General features: G+C 46.0%; 1 protein-coding gene across 3 annotated transcripts in view; it reads right to left on the reverse strand.

Annotated features, from left to right (window-relative positions):
* Positions 1–25,076, reverse strand: part of FLNB (filamin B) — a 73,993-nt gene that overhangs the window by 13,668 nt on the left and 35,249 nt on the right. For 2 of the 3 annotated variants that reach the window (XM_069812219.1, XM_069812218.1), the window contains exons 9-33: positions 24,793–24,930; positions 23,462–23,588; positions 22,770–22,906; positions 22,222–22,415; positions 21,757–21,870; positions 21,059–21,202; positions 20,586–20,709; positions 20,178–20,338; positions 19,503–19,593; positions 19,100–19,269; positions 16,794–16,911; positions 15,815–16,077; positions 14,672–15,269; positions 14,268–14,441; positions 13,678–13,840; positions 13,135–13,295; positions 11,814–11,981; positions 10,180–10,303; positions 9,751–9,907; positions 7,833–8,022; positions 5,700–5,947; positions 3,876–3,950; positions 3,051–3,153; positions 2,013–2,153; positions 289–417 (exon numbers count right to left, since the gene is read on the reverse strand). In XM_069812219.1, coding sequence (XP_069668320.1) covers positions 289–417; positions 2,013–2,153; positions 3,051–3,153; positions 3,876–3,950; positions 5,700–5,947; positions 7,833–8,022; positions 9,751–9,907; positions 10,180–10,303; positions 11,814–11,981; positions 13,135–13,295; positions 13,678–13,840; positions 14,268–14,441; positions 14,672–15,269; positions 15,815–16,077; positions 16,794–16,911; positions 19,100–19,269; positions 19,503–19,593; positions 20,178–20,338; positions 20,586–20,709; positions 21,059–21,202; positions 21,757–21,870; positions 22,222–22,415; positions 22,770–22,906; positions 23,462–23,588; positions 24,793–24,930 — 4,212 coding nt within the window. The remainder of the gene's footprint in view (positions 1–288; positions 418–2,012; positions 2,154–3,050; positions 3,154–3,875; positions 3,951–5,699; positions 5,948–7,832; positions 8,023–9,750; positions 9,908–10,179; positions 10,304–11,813; positions 11,982–13,134; positions 13,296–13,677; positions 13,841–14,267; positions 14,442–14,671; positions 15,270–15,814; positions 16,078–16,793; positions 16,912–19,099; positions 19,270–19,502; positions 19,594–20,177; positions 20,339–20,585; positions 20,710–21,058; positions 21,203–21,756; positions 21,871–22,221; positions 22,416–22,769; positions 22,907–23,461; positions 23,589–24,792; positions 24,931–25,076) is intronic. The other variant, XM_069812216.1, reaches the window with a different exon arrangement.

Genomic DNA, 25,076 nt, shown 5'->3' on the forward strand with positions numbered 1-25,076 from the left:
TAACAGTGATTCCACATCCAGTCATCACCCACTAGATCTAAGCTGCCTTCATTTTTTTTTTAATTAAATGAATCATTTGCACCCTGTGCCACAGGGTACTTCTACTGCTCTTGGGAAGAGGTAGTAAACCAGTTTTTACCGCAAGATACAGCCTGATATTTGCACAAGTCATTTGTATCACACCAGAGATTCATAGCTGGACAGATGAATGCAAAGTAATGCTGACATGTGTTACACTTCCAAGAAGTTTCTAGTTTGGGGTACGATGGGTTTGAAGAACAGACTTACCCTCTCCTGCATCTTCTGTGACAATGGTGAAAGTTGCTGGTTTATTGGCAACCCCATAAATGAGGCCAGGCCCATAAGCAGACACACTGCCACTGTTTGGATAATTCACATAGAACTGCAGAGGGCTCTCTAAAGGAAAAAAACAAAACAAAAGAAGCATTTTTAAGGATGAGTGGCCTGGACTACAAGAACGAAACAGATATCAAGCTGCTCTGACATAACAGGACCTTATTCTTATGCTCACTGATACCCACGTTCTTAAATGCCACTCTCACTACTTGATATTTGAAGAACCTTTATGTGACTGTAATGCACTTAAAAAAAACTGAGTAAGCCTCCCCTTTCATCTTCAAAAGATAATTCTCAACAATTTGTTCCTCATTCAGTCATGACAAAGTAAGTGTTACTCAAATTACCAGAGATAAGCTTCAATGATGTTGTAAAGGGTCTTACTCGTTACAAGTTTTATTTTTAGCACATTAAATCAGAACATGACTCAGAAGCAGGCTTTCAGTTCAGGCACAGATCCTGAATTTTGGTAGCTCAGAATTAGGAACTAGCACAGCACATTGTCTGACTCAATGAACCTGAACTAGCAAATTTGAAGGGTATCCAAAAACACATTTGCCAGCCTCAGATTAGCTAAGCTGGTGCACAAGAACAAAAAGTACAGTCACCAACAGCCAATAATGGTTTCAAAAAAAGGCAGATAGCTCTTAAGTCCAAAGCTAGCTTTTGCTGCTGAGACAGTAGCAAGTTTGATTCATGATAGCCTTCAAGAAGGAAACATTTCGGCACATCATCCTTCTGTCCAGGCACAGGGTAATGGTCTTACTGATCCAATACCTCCAACGGTTTGGCACTTAATGGAGGTGCTATATCCATACAAAGTGCTGAAGATACTGAAGAAGCACCACGCATCACATTATCGTGCTCCCTGCTTCAGTCAAAGTTATCCTGCGTTTCTGTACGCCAACAGAACAAGCAGCCCAGTTCAGGCAGTGCTGAAGGTATTTTTGTCTCATGTCTACACATCCTTCTGCAGATCTGCCCCTTTTTGCCCCAGCCCCACGCAGTCGGCACGCTCAGAGAACGGCGGGGCAGCCCCAGCCTCCAGGCGAGGCAGAACTTCAGCTGGGGAGCTGGTGAAGTAAGGACAAAGAAGAGAACAGGAATGAAAGGCGGTGGTTTCTGTTTGTTAAGAAGCAGCCAGGAAGAAAGAAAGATTACAGCATAGTGTACATGTCCGTTTTATTTTACTGCAATGAAATGGAAAGAGTAACTATAGTGTTTCAGCCACTTAGTCCTCCCCATAGATTGGAGATTTTATGCCAATGCAGTTTTAAGGGTAAACATATACTGTAACCACTGGTTTTGTTGAGCACCGCGGCAGTAAATTTCAACCTGAAAAAAACAGTAGTTTGAAAATTGTACGTTTGTTCTTCATAATAAAATGCCACAAAAGCTAGTTTCCAAAACCAAAATCCATTTTAAGCCTGGCTGGTACTATTAAACCACAATGGAAGCTCACATGTGCCAGCGCTTACTCCTTTGCTTTAGTTTCTCTCTGGACTGCTTGCAGATGAACTGCTGCTGAATGATAAGATGTCCTGGGCAGTTCTTACTGCAGCATATACAGCTAAGCTATAGAAACCCTAACAGGGAGCAGATGCATCAGCAAGACACTGCACTTGGATTTGAGTCACCTGCTTTGTCAGACTCACCTGGGATGTGCTTTCCCATATATTTTATGTGCATTTCATGCAGCCCGACCTCAGTAGGAGCATATCTCACTGTTACTGTGCCGTCTTTGTTATCCACAATATCAGGCGTATCCGTCTTTCCAGAGGGCATGTGTACTTCACCTACAAAAATCCACCGTGGGAGTTACAGAAGGAGAAGCTGCCTGCTTCCCCTCTCCCACCCACGAAGATTGTCTAGCCATTTTAAACAAGCATTTTAAATTGTTAAATTCCTTACCCACAGGCACAAATAGGAGACTAATGGGAACACTAACCAGACATGTTTTCTACTTAAGCTACATGAATACAACACAGCGGTAGACATCTGGCAAACAGTCCTGTGACCTTACAAACTCTACAGGCAGGGCTGTTTGCTTCAGCCACTGAAATTTCCACGGCAAGCCCCAGGAAAGGCACCGATCTACCTTGTCACAAGACGCTCCCTCTCCTGCGGCTCTTTTGAAAAGGAAAGGTCAATTGACCCTTCAGCAGGGAGAGACCAGGGCTTGGGGTGGGATTGCCGAGCTAGAGGGCAGGAGGGGACACAGCCGGTGTGTGCAGGAGCTTAGTGCAACCGGGGTGTTACTGGGGTGATGCTCTCAGCTGCCAGACCTGTGGAAGAGGGGTCACCTGCTTTGGAGAAGGTATGTGACAGGAATGCAGGATTAGACTTTTGCAGCATCTGCACAAGACAAATAACGGAGCTTATCAAGGATGCATGTAGCTGCTCCAGAGGGGAAAAGGCAGCAAGAGGTCCTACAGTGCAGTAGCCCACAGTTTAGCACTGAGGACCACAGCAGCACCAAGAATGCCCTCATTTAACTCAAACCATCAGTGGGGCATATCCTACTCACCCTCAGCGGGTGCCACTTGATGTGAAATTAAACAACTAAGCTGCTGGCAGGATACAGTCCTCCCCCACACGCTGTGGTCTAGACCACCCAGACTGTTAGCTGCAAATGGATAAACATGCTAACAAAAAGCAAAACCTCCCCAAGAGGCTATGCGTACTCCAAGTACCTGTTATTTCTCCTTTCCTTACGGCAAAAGGGATAACCATATCAAAGGGCCTGAATCCCATGCCGTTCATGTCACCAACAGGAACATAAGCTTCTTCTGTGACCTAAAGGAAGCAAAAGGATGGGACACTTCAAAAAGGATGGTAGACCCAAATGAGCACTGAGCAACTCCGCTGTAAGCACAAGCAGGAGAGCGCGTGCGGTGATTATCGCAGCCAGCCACAGGACTGGGCTCACTCAGAGCAGCGTCCAGCCAAGCTCTCCTTCATAAGACCACCACACCGCAGAGGCAGAGCGAATCAAACACGGTGCGAATGGAAGACATGCTGGAAAAAAGTTAAGAGATAAAAATGGAACACAAAGGGATGGAAGACAACGTAGCGCACACAAGACCCAAAGTGACTCCATCTGAAAGGATTTAGTTGCTTAAGGCCTGGAAGAGAAAGTGATTTTTGAGTGGGGCAGAGTGATTGCAACATAAAATGGACAAAAGAAACAAGTTTCACAATGCGACTCTGGACTCAAGACACTGTGCTATTTTACTGGGAAAACAAAGCGATGCACTCAGGTTGCTTTTGCCAACAGTAGACATTGCAGAAGTAGAAGCTGTAGGTATAATGATCCTCTTCGTGTTTAAATGAGAGTTTATTTGGAGACTCCCTTCAAGCAGCAAAGAAAAAACAAGGTCTGGATCCCAAGAACAACTGATCAAACAAAGAATGAACACAATGATCAGAGCAATTCAAGCAGTCCCAAGAAGCAGGCTGTCATCTGAAATGAAACACAGATGGGGGAAAAACAGCTGAAAAATGTAAAAATTGTGTACCCAAGGGCGGAATCCGGGGGGAGAGGCGCCCACTGGCTCCTGCGACCGCACGGTGGCATCATCTGCATCTACAGCCTGGGCAGGGGTAAAGGCAGGTTAGGTGTTATTCTGGCACGGAGACATTCCCACCTTTCACAGTACAGAACGCACAGCTCCTTCCAGCTCCTCAACACCTTCCGCCCACCACGCAGCCCTCCCAGTCCTCTCGCCATCGCAAGGACCTGGATCCAGCCGGGGAGCTGGGAAACTGCCCGTATCCGCAGGCATTGGGCACTGGGGGAAGCCACCAGCAGCACAGCAAAGGGACAAAGCTGGTACGTGCCATTGTTGGGAGCTTGGGAGGGAATCTGGAAAGCAGTGCCTAAACACTGATGGAATTGAATTTCAGAGTTGCTTTTTTATGGGACGGTTGCAGGGCAGGAAGCGAAAGATTTAAACCTAAGATGCAAGTCCCCAAGCACCGCGCAGCACAGCGTGTGAGCTGGGAGGCAGGGGAGCCTGCCGTTGTGGGAAGGCTGCTCCCGGCTCATACACTTGGGTGAACGACCCAGCCCACGTCCAGTCGTAGCTGCAAAGCTATTCTTCTGATTCATGGCTGGGATAGCGTCGTCAAGACACGGAATGTGTTTTCCCCGGGCGCAGCCTCCCTTCCCACCAGGCATGCCAAGAGGATGACTTGCAAATTCCCATCTCCCCCACTTAACCCAACAAGAGTGGCTGGGGCTGGCACCCACGCACCCAGCTCCTCCTGCCCGTTTACACCACTGCAAACCACCCTAACAAAATAACCTGCTGGGAACTTACGCATGGAAAGACTCCTCTAAGAAAACCAACGCAAAACAGAAATACTGCTCTTTCACTGCTCTCTGTCCCCAGCTGAGACACCCAAGTCAAACACGTACTGTATCAGTCAGCTAGGAAGTGGGAATTTTGGCTGGCTGGGAGCGGGCTCCCTGACCTCGAGAGGCATTTCCTGCGGTGAGCTTTGAATTGCGACCAAGGGAGTCATTTTTCTCATGGAAATCTTCAGAGACACGGGCAGCGATCTGCCAGGGCGGCAGGTAGGAAGAGCCGGCATGCCTGGCCCCAAGGACTCGCCCGCGGGCTCCAGCCAGACCCGGCACAACTATGGCCGTGTGGTTTCACGATCGAAACGCACCGGAGCCACCTCAGCTGAGATTACAAGACCAAGGCTTGTTTTGCCAGCACTGAGAGCTGTTCTTCACGTGGAGGGCTTCTGTGAGCCCTGAGAGGCACGTAGTCTGCTCCCTCAGAGAGGCTGGGGTTTTGTCTGCTTTTCAAACCCAAACATGCTGAAGTACTGCGTGTTAGAAGGAACATAATTAGAAGGAGGGGGATTTGGCTGTAACAGTTTAACTAGCACTTGCAAATAATTTTTAAGTGTGAGCTAACAGCCTGCTTCCCTGGGATCTGTCAGCACACTGTTCCTTATTTTGGGGTCAACGTTATAAAGGGTGAGACAGACAAGTCAGAGCACCGTATCTGACAACGGCTGAAGTAATTAGCCGTAGAAGCCGATTACAACCACCCTTACATCATTTAGAAAAAGAACTACATGGTCAGGAAATGAAAAATGAATTTGTTCAGAGAAGCCAAGTCTTCATCCTCTGATGGCTTCTATCCCTCTTCACTTAACTGCATTGCCTGCTCAAAACAAGCTCTGCAAGTAACAAGAATTCATTAGCTCCTGCTAGTGTCATAAATGCCTAAACAAACATTTACACACAGAGTTAACCCATCACTAAATAAAACGTGGCAGCAGGAATCCGAGTAGGAGGTATTTTCAGAGCAGAGCTGGCTTACCATGACGGTGAAAGGACTGTTGGGAATGTCCACCCCACCAAAGCGGACATAAATCACATAGGTTCCTGGTTTGGCGGCGGTGTAGAAGATATCGTAAGTCCCATCCTCATTTTCAACAACATCTGCTTCAGCTTCTGTCCCATCTGGCGTCAGGACGGTGCACGTCACTTTTCCCTTCCCTGCTGATTTGGCGTCTACCACAAAACCAACCTCCTCGCCAGTCTTCACAGTGGGTGCAATTCCAGGACCTACAAGGCAATTTTCATTACAGAAAGCGTTCAGAGGACAGTTTTCCCAGGCAAGCTGCCCATGAGGTGCTTGGGAAGCACGGCACCAAAATGCCGGTCCCAGGGACCCACACACATGGTTTTGGGAGCAGATGTACAACAAGGGACATTCATAGTGTTGGTCAGCACAGTGGCACGTGACAGCCGGCCACCAGCCTTCCTTCTCCTCTGCAATCACAGAGGCTGGACAAGAACAGAGTGGAAAAAAGCTAAGTTTGAAGAAAGCAATTCCTTAACCCATACTTTTATCCTCATACTCCTTTATGCAGAGCCAAAGGCACCATCTTCTGCCCCAGCCAGCGACTCGGCTGTCACTGCTTTAACATAAACCCTGTGTAAGCAGCTACAAAAGGGCACAGTAGCAACCATGGCCATGTTTCCTCTCACATTACCCACAAATGATTTTCCACTGTTCTGCCACACATCCCAAAAAAAGGAAAATCATGAAACAACATCCAAATTGTAACAATCAGATCCAGCCTGAAGAACACTGCGTTTAAATGAGAACTATTAAGTCTTATTTGCAGTACATATTTAATAGTCCTGCTTTTGACCAGCACTTGTTACCAGGTAAATGGCTTGTTTTCACATGGCAATGAACCTGCCATTTTAATACCTTGACAGTATTCCAGCATCTACTCCTACAGCGATTGTATTTCTGCTTTACAGCAGAGAGTCAGAGGCACTTCTTGGAAAGGGGAAATTTAAGCTGGCATCCGAGAGTAATCTCCATTGCAGTTATTTTGAATAGTTCGTGACTTGAGTTACTTGGAAGAGTATCAGATTCAGCCATTAAGGTCTCTTTTAAACAAATTTTTGAAGCAAAGGGGATACTGCTCTGTGTTTTCCATTGTGCCAGGAATATATTTCTGTTTAAGCAAGCTTGAAAGCAGCCAGCTGCTGGACAGGCATCAGGTATGCTCTAACTGCATGATGCAGGTCAGCACAATGGCCAGACACTCTCGCAGGTCTACAACCACAGATTAAGTTTCCCTGTTCAATTTGGTCTTGCCTTATTTATTTTAAAATCAGGGGATTTAACATTCAGTGGCATTCTTGTAACTAGTTTCTGTCACTTCTGCTCCCTGCCACAGCCTCTGGCTGGCTGGGAGGTGGCAGCGTGCCATGGTGGCCAGCCCAAAGCCGCATGATGACCACTCATCCTGAGAATGGGTATGGGTCAAAGCTGTAAGTGTGCTCCTACAGCAACAAATTTGGAGTCCCCTCCCCTACACCAAGGCACTGATTTTTGAGGCAATGATTTTTCTGAGTTGTAGTAACATCTTATCTTTAGGTTCTCTCCTTCCACCCATGCCTTCCAAAAGTCTGTTCAGACCCTGGCCAACCTTGACCAGCCAGAAAAGCAGCAGAAACCTCCACTAGTAACACCCAGCCTGAACAGGCTTTGCTAATGCAGAAGCACATGGCCAGCTACTTACATCCTCAGAATTAATTCTATTCTTGCTGCGAACGAATAGCTTCTTGCAACACTAGCAGTGCAAGAGGTGTGATGCAGTGAATGTGTGCAGATGTGTTATTTTTAAATCAACTCACTGCATTTCTCAGCAGGATTTATCTAGGCCAAAATAAGCATCAGACTTCAGTTGCATCTAGCTGTTTATAACCACCCAGGCAGTTTTGAAAGATTTTGCTAGAGACTACAAGAGATTCCTGCTCACCCACAGGGTGGATGCTTCTTTATCTTTAGGAAAGCCCCTCTTGTAAGAGCAGCCAGATTACACAAGTCTCTAGCATCTTCTACACCCATTACATCAACTGTACCATGCTCAGAAGGCAGCTTTACACCAAGTACAAACAGCAGCAACAGAGAGGAGCCAACACTCACCTGTGGCCAAACACTTGCTGGCATCCCCAGCTGGAGACGCCCGGATCCGATAGGGAGAGGATGGGATATCATCTCCACCATACTTCACACCAATCGTATAGCGGCCTGTTTTGTCGGGGACGTAGGTGACTGTGTAAGTGCCATCCTTGTTGTCATGAATGTCCACTCTCTTAGGTTTGCCCTCTTGGTCCTGTTGCAAAACAGAAGATTGAGGCCCTATGAAGTCAGTTATGAATTCCTTTAGCAGGGCAGCAAATCTGTTCACAACCATATTTAGATAGTCTCAAACAGATACAGAACTGCAGCTTTTTGAGGGTTAAATATATTTCTCTCAAGGACTAGTACCAGGAATAGACTATTAGGAGCAAAAAGATATCAGACCACTATAAAACAATCAGTGCTATCACTAACTACCCTTTGTTTGATATGAGAATGTTTATAAGATGCAGCAAGCCATTTTAATGAACTTGATATTAACTGTAAGAAGTTTTAGGCTTCATTGTCATATCGCTGCTGGAAATGAAGAATACTTCCCAGGTCCCTGAGACACAGATCAGGAGCCAGACTGTGCAGCTCCATCCTGACAAGCACTGGGTAGCTTTGACCAGCTGCTCCCATAAAGGTTTGAGGTCAGGGGAAGCATTACTGGAGTCTGCCGTCAACCCTACTGGATGAGGCACCCAGCTCCTGACACACTGCAAGGTCTACAGTTAAAATCAGGTCTTCGTAGTCCCTTCAACTACCATTTCTACACTGAATACAAGAATTAGAGATGCATAAACAATACAAATCTGAGCTTCGGCATCAAGCTTTCATATATACAACCAAGATCAGCACTGTGCATAACGTTTCTGACAGAGCTACTCTCAGCCTCAGCTTTCAGTGCAACTCATCAGCTGCAAAGCGTGAAGCATTTTAGAACATCTTCCAGGCCTGCTTACAGGTAACTGCATGTTGACCCTGTTCTGCATTTTATGACTTAACACTGCCTGGGGTACAGTACAAGCTGTAAAGGACTTGAGATTTTAGGTAGAGCACAAAAGAGCTTACTTCTTTCAGGAAGGTTTGTGAAACATTTGACATTCAACAGCCCAGAACAAGAAGCAAACAAATACTGTGAGGAGAATCACCTATGCACTCCCACCATGCAAGACTTGTGGAACTTGATCTTCAAAGCTGCAGCCAGGCTGGGAGCTCTGATAAGCATTTTGGATCCTTTAAGAGCACCCTTGCATGCCAGAATAAAGGCAACTGCTTTGCTGCACCTGAGCAGACATTGGGACAGCATGGGAGCAAGAATGCAGAAGGGCAAGTACAACTGGCCATGCCATGACCTAGGCATGCCAGAGCTGACAAACGTGCTTTATGGCCCACTAACCAGAGACTTTTTTGCTGAGGCCACAGAGTCCAGGCACCAGAAATTTCAGGAAAAGCAATAACAAAAGTAAAATAAAAACATTCCTGTACTATCTCCTTAAGCAGCTTATGACTTTTGGCAACCCTGAGGGAGACTTGTTTGTTAATTTATCATCATGTAATGCTCAGTGTGGATGTTATCTCACGGCCTTGCTGAACTACACTGCTAGAAGGCTGTCTCCATTTCAAATTCCAGCATTTTCATAATCTTAAAAGAAACTATTTATCTCATTTTGGGCATTTGCAGAGTGCAAGGTTAACCAAGAGCCAAATACAGCATGGGTGATGACTTTAAGACAGAGGTCTCATAAAAGCAACCTCAAGAGCTTCACCAACACAGAATGCAAGACTTTCCTGTACCAGAGCTTAAGGTCCAGCCAGCAGCCCAGTCTCCAGGACACTGGGTATGTCAGAGTACAGCTGTGGACACTTCCTATAGGAGCCACTCGTGCCCCCCTAGAACAATGTGTTTCCACTCCTGTGTGGTTTTGTAGTTACTTACAGTGATCTGTACAGCCAGAAGCCCCTGCCCGGCGTCCTTAGCATCCACAGCAAACTCCACAGGCAGGCTGGCTGGTATGCCATAGGAACTGAGACCTGGTCCGCTCGCTGTCACTTTACTGGCATCATACGTAGGAAGCACCTTCACCTTGAAGGGACTTAAAGGGAAACCCATTATTGCCCCCTCCTCCCAAGTCGATGGCTGATGGTTACTGCAGTACACACTGAGGTGCGGATACAGCTCCCCCACGGCATCTCTGCTGTGGGAGCAGCAGGCTCAAACCACTGCTGAACCCTGAAGTCGTGCAAGGAGCTGCACTGGTTAAGTAGAAAGCACCACAGCCAGCCCTTAAACGGTGCTCATGTGCTGGGAGAGCACAATCAGGTCATTAAATCTTCAGTTCATCTAAGTTTATCTTCATCACCTTACCTGCGAGGAATCTCTTCATCAGCATATTTGACAGAGATCATGTATGGTCCCTCCTGCGTAGGGGTGTACACCACCGTGTGGGTGCCATCTCCGTTGTCTACTATATTAACAGGCTCCACAATTCCTAAAAATGCAATAGATTTTATCAGCTACGCTCTTAAAACTCAATTAATCACCAGCCACTCGCTGCACAAAGCTCCAAGATGCACTGCTCATTTACAGTTTGCAACAAGGTGAATTTTTTATTTTTTTTTTTAATGAAGGCAATGGGCATGAATCAGTGATCAGTTTCCCTTATTTTGTATTCAAGAGCCACTGACTTGTGATAGATTCGTTATCCACCACTCTCTGGGCTCCCATCTTCTTGCTGTAAACAAAAGCTAGCATGAAAATACTGGAGAAAAAAACTGCCTTTCTGTACAGTCCAGGTCAAGAGCAATTGCTCAAAATACACTGAAGATCTTTTGAGCAAGAAAATGAGTAATGGTTATAATTGCCTGAACTGTCATTTACAAGATTACATACTGTTACTGGGATTCACTGTACAGAATTGAGCCCTAAAGCCAGTTGGGGTGTAGCATTCACCTACTGAGTCTTTCACAATCAGGTATTTGGAAAGGAAGGCTCACTGCCTAGGCAGGAGAGCCCTGCAAGCTGCCAAAGTCCTAAGCAAGCAGGATCAATTATTTCAATTTGCGTTAAGCTAAATCTACAGCAGATTACGTGACCTATCGGTTCAGATCAACACACAAAGCAGTCTACAATTACAAGTTGGCTTTAAAACACAGGAAGGATTAGCAGTAAAGCAAGTGCAAAAGAAACGTATAGTTGCCATGCAAAGCCTAAAAGCAACACCGTTGGTTCCCACTCCCTTCTCCAGATGATTCTTGCTGTTGCCAGTTGGATTTCTGAGAGCCAAATTTGCCAGTAGTTAGTGAGAGTTCAAACCTGTCTCAGCGTCACCCTTTGGATCACCTTTAAAGAAATCCGAAATCACTTTCAATGGGGAGCGCCATCCCTGCGAATCCGTCTCATCCACTAAAATTAAAAAAGGGTTACCTGAGGGGCACCTGCACCAGCGTGACCTGACACTCGAGTGGGGAAGCAGCTCTCACCTCCCAGCAAGGTGAGACTTGCAGCCAAAAGGTACTCGCTGCCAAGATACTGTGCCACCACGGCACAGCTTCCTAGGTTAATGCTATCGCTTGAGGGCCTTGCTGCTCTCTGGGGACCAATGAGGGGTTTCACCATGTTTCAGAGACCCCTGCAACCCAGTGACATGGGTTTCTTAAGTCACCATTCGCATGTGAGACTTTGGATTTACTTTTCGGTGTCTAAACCTAAGCCACAATTGTTCACCAGTGATGGTTACTCACGTCACTTCTCCCAGCTCTGAAGATTAGGATAAAGCCATCAAAGACACTGCCATAAGCAGCACTACTTAGGACATAACTCTCCTCTTTTTACAGCATGACACATGGGTCAGCTGTCAAGGTGCACATGTTGGATGAACAGGAACAGAGGGAAATGCTCGTTCAAGTGGTATCACCACCTTTGCAAGCACGGACAGGACCATGTTACCCACCCGAATGCAGAGATGGGGGCACAGCTGGATGGAGTACTTTGGTTCTTACCTCTGGGTCCTGCCACCACCACCTCGAGGGGTGCTACTCCTGCCTTGCTGGTGTCTACGGTGAAGGAGTGTGGGATTTTGGCTCGAACAGCTGTTCCCAGACCTGGTCCAGCTATCTTCACCTTGCTGGGATCCACAACATCCTTTACAGGAACCTTGAAAGGACTGCCTGGAAGTTAACACAGCAACTATTAAACACCACAAAGTGAACAGTTACAGGAAAGCAAGGGTCTTTTTTCCTACTTTTTCTTAGGCTTTTTTATTACTATCCCTCAACCTCAGGCAGGAATGACAAGCCCACAGCCTCCATGCTACTTCTCTGCTTCTGCAAAAGCCAGAAGCGTAACAATGGTGCTTCTACATTTTTACTGTCTACTCAACAATTCAGTTGTGATCCATCTGCTTCTCACACGTCAGAAAAAAATGCATGAAAGAAAGCAGAAGTGCAAACAAAGTGTCATGCAGGCACTCGTTTGCTTCATATTTTACCAAGTTCAGTATGCTGACAAATAAAACGGGACCAACGGGAAAGAATCAGCTCACTTGCAATGTGGAAAGAATACCTAGATGTATGCTGTGTGACAGCACATAAGACCTCAAACATTGCAGCAAAATGTATCTGGCATTTAAGAGCATTTAATTCTTGGTATTAAGCAAAATACCCTTCTTTTAATCGTGAAATGCTAGATGCCAGATGTACCTGGAACATTCCTTAAATCTACTTCACTTCAGCTTAACATCCAGGGCAAATGCATACACAGGTAAATGTCTGGTTTAGGAAACAGTTACTATGCTTTCCGCAGCGACCAAAATTCACGGTGTTTAATATAATCCCCATGACAGGCTCACCCATTAGACCATCTTACTGTAGAACAGCCTTGAAGGCATCCACATACTAAAGGGCTATTTTCTTGACCTAACGTATTACGCACTACTTCTGCATGATTACAGTTATTTGTCAAGGGCTAGCGTCCCTCTCCCTGTCCCACCCATCTATGCTCGCTCTTTTGTTCCTCCCTGCAGCTGCTACAGTCTCGACAAGGCTCCTCCACATGCCCAGAGAGGCTGTTTCAGAAATGAGAAGAGACTACAGCCCTTCCTCAAAACTACTGCACCACAGCACAAAGTGCTCCACACTTCCCTGCTGGCTGTGAGGAACAAATGCCACCGCTGTTTCTGCAGTGAATTCTGCCTGAATTCCCAGGAAAAGCAGAAAGTCAAAACCTCACCATCCCGCAACACAAGTGAGATGCAGCCAAGGCACTGAGTCCTTAGCTCAAATTCCTTCCCTCTTCTGAAAGCCACTGAGCAAGAGCTCTTACCAGGAATATGCTCTCCCCCATATGTGATGTTAACATCATAGTCGCCTGGCACATAAGGAACATACTCGGCGCTGCAGCTCCCATCCTTGTTATCTTTACAGCTAATTTTAGACTCTGAAGGTCCTTCAACAGTTATTCCAAGGCCACCAATTCCTGCCCCTCTGCAAGACAGAAACACACATTGTTAGAATTACTTGCTTCTAACAGCAGCTTTGTAGCCTTCGCATGCTCTGGCTGCGTTTTTACCCTTATTGGAAATGCGGGAACCTGACTTCTGATGCCCAGCCTTCAGCGTGCTCTGGCATGCAAAGCAGTTCAGCATACCCTCACTTGCATTTCCCTAGAATTTTATTCTCAACCACTATTAACCCTTAACCTCTGCAGAGTGCTCAGTATGTGATGAGGTAGCACGAACAGTAATCAGAAGGACACAGCTTGGCCTTTTTATAAATATTTGTACTGGCTTTAGCATCCTGCCTCACACAGCTCACTACACTCCTCCCTCCCTCAGATATTCCTTAAGGATCAAGTAGGCCCAGTTACCTGGTGACAACTGAAAAAGCATTTGGTTGATTTGTGAAAGCTTCTTTGAGCCCAGGTCCCTGTGCCTTCACGCGTGATGGATGGCAGCCCTCTGTCACATTCACTCTGAAGGGACTGTTTGGCACAGGTACGCCATCGTACGTTATGCTGACTGTGTGCGGACCTGTTAAGAGGAGGAGAAAACATTCTGAATTCCCCAAATATTCTCATCACTAAACATCACTTCTACAAGATGCTACAGACTTAAACATCAGTATATGGGTAAGAGCTTCCTCCTGCATTTCACAAGACTTCACTAATGTTTCATAACCAAGATGCCATCTATGCACTGTTCATCTGAAGCCAAGTTACTGTAAAAGTCAGTTCTTCAATTTAAAATAGAGCTACTTCCTGCAGAATTAGCTCCTCTGCTGGCAAAAGTCTTGCTAAGATGCCAACAAGTTAATGGCAGACCTCAGCAGTTTGCCAGATGAAAGTGTCAGGAGAGCTGCTTGTTCTTGGTTTTCCCCTCTCAAGTAAAAAAAAAAAAAAAAAAAACCCCAAAACCCCACCCCAAAAAACCAAACAAAACACTAAAACCCAGAGGTTACCCTTTTCAAACGGCGTGTACTCTACTGAATACATTCCATCGGCATTATCTTGGATGAGACAGTCTGTGGGGGAGCCAGACGGGCTTGTGATCTGCGTCCTGATGTGGTCGCCACCAGCCTTCGTTAGAGGTCGAGCATCCACAGTGAACTCGGTTGTAGCTTCTCGGAAGACATCTGCAGGATACATTTTGAAGAGTCACTTCAAGAATCGCATGTATTTCCAATGACAAAACATCTTGTGAACCAGCATGATAATGCATTTGGGAACATAACGAAAAAACCTCATCCAAGGGTCACCATGGGAACACGCAAGGCTATTACAACTTTTAATGTTCAGAATACTCTGTGCAGGACAAAAGACTGAAAGTCCTACAAACTCTGATAACAACAAGAGTTATTCTCACCTCTCCCTTCCACTCCTGGCCCAAACACTTTAACTCTGCTTGTGTCCACAGCTGGCTCCACTTTGACCCGGGCTGGGAATTTAGGCACTTGCTCTCCTCCATATCTCATCTTGATCGTGTACGTGCCAGCTGAGAGCGGCACATATGTTACGACATAGGTCCCGTCTTTGTTATCATCGATCTGGACCTCGGCTTTGGAACCAGCATCCGACACCATGTCCACCCGCAGGTCCCCAGGACCTGCTTCTGTGCAGTCGACGTTCAGCAGCCCTGCCTCACCTACTTTACCACGTTCCAGACCTGGGCCCGTGGCAACGACTTTAGAAACATCAAATGGCATTTCTATGTCTGCCTTAAACGGCGAACCAGGAATGTGAACTTCTTCGAAAAGAATGTTTACAAAATACTCTCCAGGCTTCGTAGGCAGGTAGGAGACGGAGCAGGTTCCATCACCATTGTCTGAACATTCAATTTTAGCTTCACACGGGCCTTCTACTGTCAAACCCAAACCTCCAGTTCCTGCTCCTTTGGTATCTATCGTGAATTGGGCTGGTTTTCCAACAAGGCCCCCTCGAAGACCTGGACCATGAGCTTTTACCTAGAAGAGAATATGCAGTTGAACTAAACTCATTTTTTCATGTTACTGTCAGCACAGACTGCCTAATTAGACTTGTTTGTATGTGGGACTTAATTAACAAGCTCTTAAAAATACACACAAAGCAACATCTCCTTTGCCACTCCTCCCAGTTTTACTGTAAAGTTGGTATCTCTCCTCCAAAGAGGTTTCTAGGCAAGGATATTCATACTCTCACCACAGCTGTTTTTATATAGCCATGGGATATAAAAGGTAGAAATGTTAAAATATTTGATAGCTGTACACACGTTTTTCTTGAATCTATTTCCTTAGAAAGAAGCATCTCAATTAATACATTCAAGATGCTCATGAAGCCAACTTCTATTAAATTAGGAACAATACTTGCATTTGCCACACTATGGAGGATGCTTGCAGTGGAATGGCTCAGCACTCTGAGTAAGGATGTTCCTCGGTCTTGTTTAGCCAAAACCAAGTCAAGTCTCATGCAATAGCCCATAATGCAGTTTTCGGGTATCAGTTGCTGTTACAGCCTTAAACCGTTCACTTACCTTGGAGGGGTCTGGAGGTAGCGTGGCCTCCACAGTATAGGGGCTCCCTGGGATTGGGTTGCCATCATAACTCACATCCACCACGTACAGTCCTTCTTCCCTTGGGATGTATTTTGCAGTGCTGCACTCCTTACCCAGAACCGGTTCCACCAGACATGGCACAGCTTTCCTCATAGGACTGGAAATATTAACATCCAGTCTACCTTGCCCACCAGCTCCTTTGGTGTCAATTACAAACTCCTGGTCCTTCCCTACTTCCACTCCTGAAAAAGACAAAACCCATGTTACTACATTAAGAACTCAACATCAGACAGTGCTCCAAGAAATCTCTCATGCACACACCACCGAGGGAGCAAGCGCTGGCAGAGCCCTGCTCAGTCTGCATCCCTCTGCATGCAAAAAACCCTGCCAAACCAAACAAAAAAATAAACAAGTGCTTTGGTTAATTCGAGCTACAAAGCTACAGTGCTAAACAAGCCTGTAAGACATGGCCTGACAGTATCAGAGGCTCACTTGAGAAATGCAACAATATTTCACAGCCCTAAGTTCTTCCACTTTTAGAAAACAAAGAGACTGCATGAATAACATTCTGCACCGTAGCAGTTACGTATATTTGAACAAACAGCCATCTAGCCCCAAGGAAACCAGATTTCATCAGCAGGTGCCCAGCCTGGTGAAGAGTCCAGCTCTGTTCACCGTAGGGGACTAAACCTCAACACATGCTTTGTCCACATTGCTACGTAATCTTTGCCAAAAAAACCCCACCCAAAAACAAAACCTAAATTGAAATTCAGTCCTCAAGAGGACCAGCTAAGAGTGATCAAGCTATAGAGTTGGAGCTGGTTGATCCCCAACTGTAGCAAGTTAAAAAGAAGATTGTTTTGCCCACTTCTGTTCCAACAGGACATGTTGGTTATGACCCAGATTCAGGAGACACTTCAGAGGCAGGCTATGGGGCTTCCAGCCCAGAGGTACTTACTGTTTTCGAGTCCATTGACTTTAACTTTGTTTAGGTCTAACGGAGCAGCAACACCCACAGTGAAAGGGCTTTTAGGGATAGGATCACCACCGTAAGCTACCAAAACCTTCATTGGACCCTAGTTGGAGAATTTACAAGTTAGCTCAGTTCCTCACTTCATACAGATGCACTAAAATCCAAGCAGTACATAACCACTTCACCTAATCCATTTTAGCTGACCACAGCCAAACTTATGGGTTTACGGACTCTCAATCTCTCATCCCGCTGCAGCCCTTCAAAGTATTAAATGGTTTTTATTTAATGCAAGAAGAGAAAGAGACAGTTCTTTCCAACATTTAATTAGACTATATTCAAGCTGCCTGGCAAAACCTCCAGCTCAGGCTCACTCCCACCCTCCCAGTGCTCAGACCCGACAGCTGAATGAATGTCCCAGTGCTCCGGACCAGGTATCCCCTTCCACCCCATGGTGAGGCCAGGCTAAAGCCAAGCCTGCAAAGAGGCCGTATTATTACAGCATCTGAAATACCAGGGTTTTAAGCTCTACAAGTCAGAAAGATTAATGCTCTTGTGTATTTTGGCTGGAATACCGCACAGCCATGGCAAGCTCCAGCCCACGATGTGTGCTCCCTTTATTCCCTCCTACCACAGTCCATATTTTAGCTATATTCACTGTTTGCTTACTTTTCGTTCTTGGCCGGTTCAGCTCCCAAGTGAAATAATCATGGATGTTTCACACAAAGTAGTGAATAGCTTCCATGATTATTCTTGGTTGTTTCTAGAAAACACACACACGGGTAGCTGTAGCAACACCGTGAGATAGATAAGGCTGAGTAAACAGCATTAAACCAAGGCTCCTCTGCTGCTGACGCAGCCCCTCAGGAATTTAACTACCTAGTCCATCCCCCCCCTGCTCTGAAGAGTCCAGAGTCTCATTCGTAAGCTACTGCTTACAAACCCAAGAAAGACAGGGTCCAGGAATGACTTATGTGCTCACAGCCTGGAGGGACAACACGGCTACTCTAATTACTGTGCAGTCGATTTTCATCTCCTCTTTTTAACCATTGCTTTCCTGCCATTGCTATCTGCGACTATCTCCTGTAAGTCCACAGCTCCTCCGTGACCCAAGGTACTCCTCCAAACAGGAGACCCAAGTGGGAAACCTGGTTTGGGCACCCTGGCTTGTTTCACCACTGCTTTTCATGTGAAACAGAGCAACCTGGTACTGCTCACACACAGATGTGGAGTTCAGATGACTTTGCTCCTTCCTACATACCAACCCAGACTGAACAAGCAAAATCTTCTCCAAATGGGCGCGCCAGCCACATCCTGAGATCACGCAACTGCTTTATCCAAAAACAAATGCTAGCTCTAGGGTGCTTCCAAGAATGCTAATCCAGCATTATCAGATAAATAATGCTGCAGTCCTCTGTATCAGCCCACTTTTATACAGCTACATTCAAGGAAGCTGGTGCAGATGACCGAGTAGCTCGTGTTTGTTCAGCAGAACAAGAGCAGCAAAACACTTTCATCTCAGCACTACAGCACCTACGTCTTCAGAAATACATGAGATTCATGCATTCTGGCATTTAATGGCCCTTTATAAACACGCAAGCGCAGCATAAGGAAAAATACTTCTAGTTACTAGCAGCTTCCACTTTCAGCTCTTTAATGGTGTTGCTAGGAAGCATCTGTCTGTGAACCAAAACGAGTTAGACTGAATTTTTTTCCAAACCAAGGGCAAACTTCAAATACAGACAAATACTTTGACACATTTAATCTGCAGCCCAGCTTCCCTCCTCAGCACCGACTCGTTCACTTTCGTACCGAGGAGCTGCTGCACCATCACCCAAATGCTGTGCTTTCTGTCCCTGCTCTGGTTTGCACTACAGCTCCTTTGACAACAGCAGCTTGCCGAGAGGCGTCACACCATGGCCCCGACTTTGCAGGACCACGGCAGCCCAGAGCAGCTGGTGCAGCGGCCAGCTCCGTTTTGGACCCCGGGAAGGTTCACCACCTTTCCTCTTCGACCGATAAGGTGTGGGATGACAACACGAGCTGTGCGCTACTGCTTCAGCACCTCACTTGTTCCCAGAAAACAGTGACAAGCTATCAATAGCTACACCAGAAAACTGTGTTACTGCTTTCCAATCCCAATTGTCCTGCAGGCTTTAGGGATCCTGGGGAACAGGACAACCTGGCAAGCTTTATCTGCTTGCTCCTCTGTGCACGGGTACCAGGGAGGGAGGTCACAGCACTACAGCAACGTCAGCCGTTCACTCTTGTATTCCTACAGGAGTCGGACCTACCTGCTGTATTGGAGTGTACCTAACGGTGTGGGAATAGTCATAGTTGTCGATGATATCCAGATCTGCCACCACCTCTCCTGGCACCGGGCTGCTGAACTGCACATCCAGCGGCGCTTTTCCAGCTCCCTTGGTAAACACAGTGAAGTGCGTTGGCTTGCCATTTTCCACGCCTGAAGAAAAATGTTCGTTCTAATTTATGCAGAGCTTGCACACAGAAACTCTTCCCAAGAAGCATTTGGTACCTATAAAGCCCAATCAAGCAAAATGCCAAGCGAATGGAGTCGTTTCTAATTGCCTGACACCCCACCCTGCTGTATCCAGCAATGCTCAGCCAGGCAGTGGCTACCCCGCAACAGCCCCTCATGGTCCAGCACTGGCCACACCATCTCAACTCGACTCTCACCAGTTTTGTTCAGCCCAGGTCCTTCAGCTTTCACTTTGCTGGCATCATGTGATGGGTCTACTTTAACTCTGAAAGGGCTGGCAGGAATTTCCTGCAACAGAAACACAGTTCTAAACATAACCAGGTCACTCTTCACTAGTCAAAACTAGACAGAAAATCATTTTAAGATACTTCTGCTTTAAATCCAGCACCATGTTCAGTAAAATTTTGCCTCACTTAAACACTCTCCTCTGCCTTACTGAGTAGTATCTTTCAAAGTCTAGGGCAAACTTAATAGCTGGACAGTTTGCAGCAACCTCTCTGCTCTCTCCCCCCCCCCCTTTTTTTTTTTTTTAAGGAAAACTTATTTTTATTCCCATGTTCTTCAGAGAGTCACTTAGGCTTTCTATCCTTTAGAAAGCAGCTTTGCGCCATCACTGAGACGACGCTCATTATGCCAGCCCAACACATCACATGCTTGAACTTCAGTGTCTCCAGCCAACCCCTCTCATTTGTGTACCTTCAAGTACTACAAAAGTGTTTTTAAAAACAGTGACCAGACAAAGTGCATGAGCTGAAATGGAAGGAGCCAGCCATAAACTGCCACAGCCAGCTGTGAACTGGCACATGCTTGGTGATCAAAGAGCAGATAAACAGACTCCAGAAACATCAGGCTGGAAGACAAAGATTACAAACCTCTCCCGCAAAAAGCACTTTAATAGTGTAGCGCCCGGCGGCAGGTGGTGCATATTTCACTGTGAACGTATCATTAGCATTGTGGATGATGTCGAAATCTATGTCTTCTTCCTCATTGCTGACCACACGAGCATCACACTTAATTCCAACACTGACATCACCTAGGAAAAGCAAATGGAGGTTTTGCTACTGGACGGTACAGACACTGCTAGCCAAACAGCCAGCACATTCCCATTTCCAGTAGTTGTTCAAGTGATGTAGCAGATCACATCACAATTCACTGCAATCTTCTGCTTCCCAAGGTTTTTCCATGAAACAAGGAAAACCAGCATGAAACAGTACACAATCCCCCCCTCCTTGCATGACCTGTGGTTCTGATACCACAGCCACAGCCCAGCCTGCCTTTACCTTCTCCTGCATCCGTGCAGTCAACAGTGAAGTGGGTCGGCTCATTCGCTTTCAGGCCAGTTCTCTCCACACCAGGTCCAAACACTTTCACTTTCTGAGGATGACTCCCTTGACCTATAAGGACCTACAACGGATTCACACGAGTCAGAATCACACATCTGTGTCACGCTCGAGATCACAGTCAAGTCGGAGCATTGCTTGGATGGAGGCTACAGGAAAACAGTTCCAAGGTAAGAGCGAATTGCCCTGACTCCCCCAGGCTGCAGCTGGACTGATAGGAGACCTCCAACATGTAAGCTTGTAAAAACAGAAAGCTTTTTTCAAGTGGATAGATTCCTAAAAAAAAGGAGCAGAAGGGCACGCCTCCTTGAAGTTCACAGAAAGGTTTTATCATCCTAGTTAGTAACAACAAGTAGTTGCGAGCACAAGTGTCCTACTTGACTAGAACTAGTAATATCCATCTCTGGACTTACCCTAAATGGGCTATTGGGCACGTTGGCTCCTCCCCAGACAACAGAAATTGTATGTTTGATTGGTTTAACTGGCACATAGGAACAGGCAAACACACCATCAGGCTTGCTCTTTATCTGGATATCTATAGGGTTTCCTTCTCCATCCTGAAAAGCAGTAATACAAGCAGAAGTTTCAGGTACTTTAAAAATGTATAGCTTGAACAGCCCAAGACTGTTCCAAAGTGCGTTGGGTGGGTTTTGGTTTTTTCTTTTTTTTTTTTTTTCCCCAGAACTGCAGTTCAGAAATACTGAAGGAACATGCAAATTACTCTTCTGTAAGTCTTCCTCATCCAACACTCGCTCATTCCTAACACCATCCTACAACACACATTTTAACAAGCTCGCCTGAAATTCACAGTCTCAGAGACACTTCAGGTGCTTCCAAATGACAACTCCATGAAATTACAGCTTGCTTTGCTGAGGAGACTCCAAGTAAGGAAGCAAAGGCATGTATTTCATATGCCAGGGAGAAGTCACCTTGTCTTGAGTTAGGTTTGTTGCCTGACTACATTACACTGATCAAAGCACAGAGCTTTGAGAGAATTACACATGCCCAGAATTAAGTGGTGTGTAAGCGAGTAGAAATACTTACGGCATTTTTCTCAACAATATTAAAGCTCTTTTGCTGAAGTTTCACATAGCTGCCTTTGGCTTTTTACCTGTGCATACATCTTCAGATGTGCTTTCCCAGCATCCTTGGTTTCAACTGTGAACTCAGCAGGATTGTTCACTATACAGCCAGTCCTCTCCAAGCCCGGGCCATAAGCCTTCACCTAAAAAAACCACCCCAAGAGTCTTAGCTTGCAGTTCGGAAAGAGAAGTAAAACTCTAAAGCGACTTATTTCTAAAGTCCTTCCCCTTCCCAGAAAACCCATGAAGCACGGGATACAAGTAGAGGCTAGTGTGAAAGTTGAGAATGTGGACTAATTCAGCAAGTTTTCATTACATTAAATCAAAACCACAACAGTGTTATTAGAAAAAGCTGAGTAATATCTGGCTGGAGCACGGCAAGTTCACAGTTTTAAGGAGAGGCAGCTTAAGAGTCAAGTCTGTTACCAGAAGCCTTCAGAAACCATAGTTATATCAAAGACGTGTTATGCCATGGGTGAACTCTTCTACACTACCTTATCCGGGTTGAAGTCTCCTGAAGCCGGTCGGATGAAGGCCATGTAAGGGCTGTCTTTTATGTCCTCATCATCACACATGATGTGCACAGCATATTCACCAGGCTCTTTGGGCCAATACTTCACATCACATGAGCCATCGTTCTTGTCATCACACTCAATTTTAGCCTGAGAAGGGCCTTCTATTGCAAAGCCTGGAAGAGGAACAAGTAGGTTCCTTGTGTTAGGTTTGTGGTGGCAGCTAATTTAACACCACTTCCCCAAACTGCTTTTTATTAGCCTGATGCTCTTTATCACCCTTCTTCAGCAATACAGGAGAAAATTCATCATTCCTTTCTGGATCTTATCCCACAAAACCACAGATTAACACTCCCCATCACACACGTTCCTGTCTCTAGGACTTGCCTTTGATACTCTGATATAAGTTTGTGTTTAGACCAAAACGTGTTACAGACATGGTTTTTTACTGCTGGGAAAGCTACTGTTTCTCATGAGCCCATTGCTAGCGTTGCAATATATAAATATGTCAGGCAAACTAAGTAACATACCAAGAGAGCCAACTTCTGTGCCAATGGACTCTACCACAAAGTCAGCCGATTTGCCCACAATCCCCTCATGCAGTCCTGGCCCCCAGGCTCGCACTTTCTGAGGACCTGCTTCATGACCCACTTGAACTTCAAAAGGGCTACAAGAGAAAAACAAAGCATGGGCTTAGAAATGAGGACAAATACAGCATCCATGTTTTTCCTCAGGCATTTTAATGAGGCTTTACATTGGATTCCCCAAATTAACAGATGCTATCATGTGGTGGCACAGTGACCAGCAGACTGTCTTTCTAGCAGAGAGGTCATCCAACCCATCACGTGCTTACATCTTACACCACAAATCCTGAGTGTCAAATACTTGGCTTGCACTGCTTGATGAAGCTCTGGACACTAAAATAACAGATCTCTTCAAAAACTCACAGCGAAGTCCAAGCTGCATGATCCACCAAGTTTTATTGCTTTTTGTATTCATTCTTTTGGGTTTAGCAAGACTGATGCAAATCACCATTCAAAGCTTTCCCAATATAAGCTGCTGCAGCCCTAAAACAGGCTGTAGATAAACTGTCACAGCAACTGCTTGCCACTAACTTTGTCCCCCCAGAGCTTCTTCAAAGGTCAGCGTTGCTTTAAAAGCTCACCAACTACACAACCCACCGAAGGGCACAAAAACTCCAAAAAAGCTATTTCTAACTCACCTTTTTGGGATGTTGTGCCCACCCCAGGTAATGGTGACAACATACTTCCCTGGGGTAGCTGGATAATACTCAAATGCATATACACCATCCATAAAGCCTTTTTGTTTCACCAGCTCCTCCAAGCCCTCTGTTGAAAGATCAGTCCAGCGTTAAACTTAACAGCTTCCATCCTGCCTTCAATTACTCAGACAAGTTCATGTTTTCTAGTATTTATTTTAGCTTGCAAGAATAAATTTTTTCCACCAGAAAAAAAAAGGGTCAGGTCATAAGGGAAGTTAGTTCTAGTTGCCCTCTAGGACAAAGACAGCAAACACTTCCAGAAGAAATACAGCAGAAAGTATTTTAAGTTACCAGACTTAATAGGTTCCCTTGTGTTTTATTTTCTTAGTCTGCAGTATGATGCATGTCATATGTTAAAACAAAAAAGCTTAACATTTGTCAGACTTTGCAACCACAAGTATGCAGGGAATGCCTACTTTTCATTTTCTTCAAGATGAAGAATTTAGGGAGAAAAGCTTAATACACTAAAATTTACATCGATACGTCTGTTGCTTCCCGCTCCGCCCCACCAACCACACTAAACCACACAGTCAGAGCACTGTGCGCGTGGAGGAGGGGAAGGCAATACAATGCACCTTTTAATACTGTCCCAGCCGGGGGGAGGTGACCGGCTCACAAGTACAACACAAGTACAACTCGGGCACAGCAGCTCCCGGAGAGCAGCAGCAGCCGCACCAGCCAGCGCTGCCGGCCCTCCCATCGCCCCAGCCTGCTGCGGTCCAGGCGGAGGGGCCACATCCAGAGCTCAGGACGCAGCAAAGGACCTGGGGACGGATCCCAGCAGAAGGTCTCCGTGTCAGCCTGTGGGTTCCTTCAACCCTCTCCTTCCCTGCTCACGTGCCCGAGCATCCAGCGCAGCCAGGAGTGCTGCTCTGAGCCATTCCTAGCTTTACGAGAGCAGGATTTCCACCCTGCCAGAGACCCTGGAGCATGACTTGCTCCCACAGATCGGATGAAGATGCAATGCAAAGCCATAAAGCTTGGAGACCACGGCAGGCAGATGCGTTCATTTTCTCAGTTTTGTTAGCCTGATATGCATTAAAATGGAGACACCTAAGACCAGGTGTAACCCTACCCAGCCCTACAGATCAAAACCTTCACACTAGACACAAAGTACCAGAAAACCCTTCTGAAATTCGGCTTTTTACAGGGATACAAATCCCATCTGTTCCATTAGGCCACCATCTCCTCACTGCTCTTCCTTTTCGCAGTCTCCACTTACCCCACTTCTCCAAAACACATCCACAGCACAAATTCACCTGAATACTTACTCGGTCCCTTTATAGTCACTCCAAGATCTCCGCTCCCTGCTGCTCTCGTATCAACCTTGAAGTCAGCCGTTTCCCTCATGCGGACGCCCTTGGGCTGCAGACCTCTACCAGTGGCACGACACGCGTTCGGATTGCAGGCTGCAAGGGAATTTCAGACATCAATACTGTCTTTGATTCTCAACATACATGTAGCCTAGCCAGCCTGGAACAACCTTTAGTTTAATGTTGACTCAGGGCTACCACAGCTTAGCTTTCAGGACAAGTTTTAACATTATAGCATTAAG

The sequence above is a fragment of the Haliaeetus albicilla genome, chromosome 24 (assembly GCF_947461875.1).
Source record: "Haliaeetus albicilla chromosome 24, bHalAlb1.1, whole genome shotgun sequence".
Lineage (NCBI taxonomy): Eukaryota > Metazoa > Chordata > Aves > Accipitriformes > Accipitridae > Haliaeetus > Haliaeetus albicilla.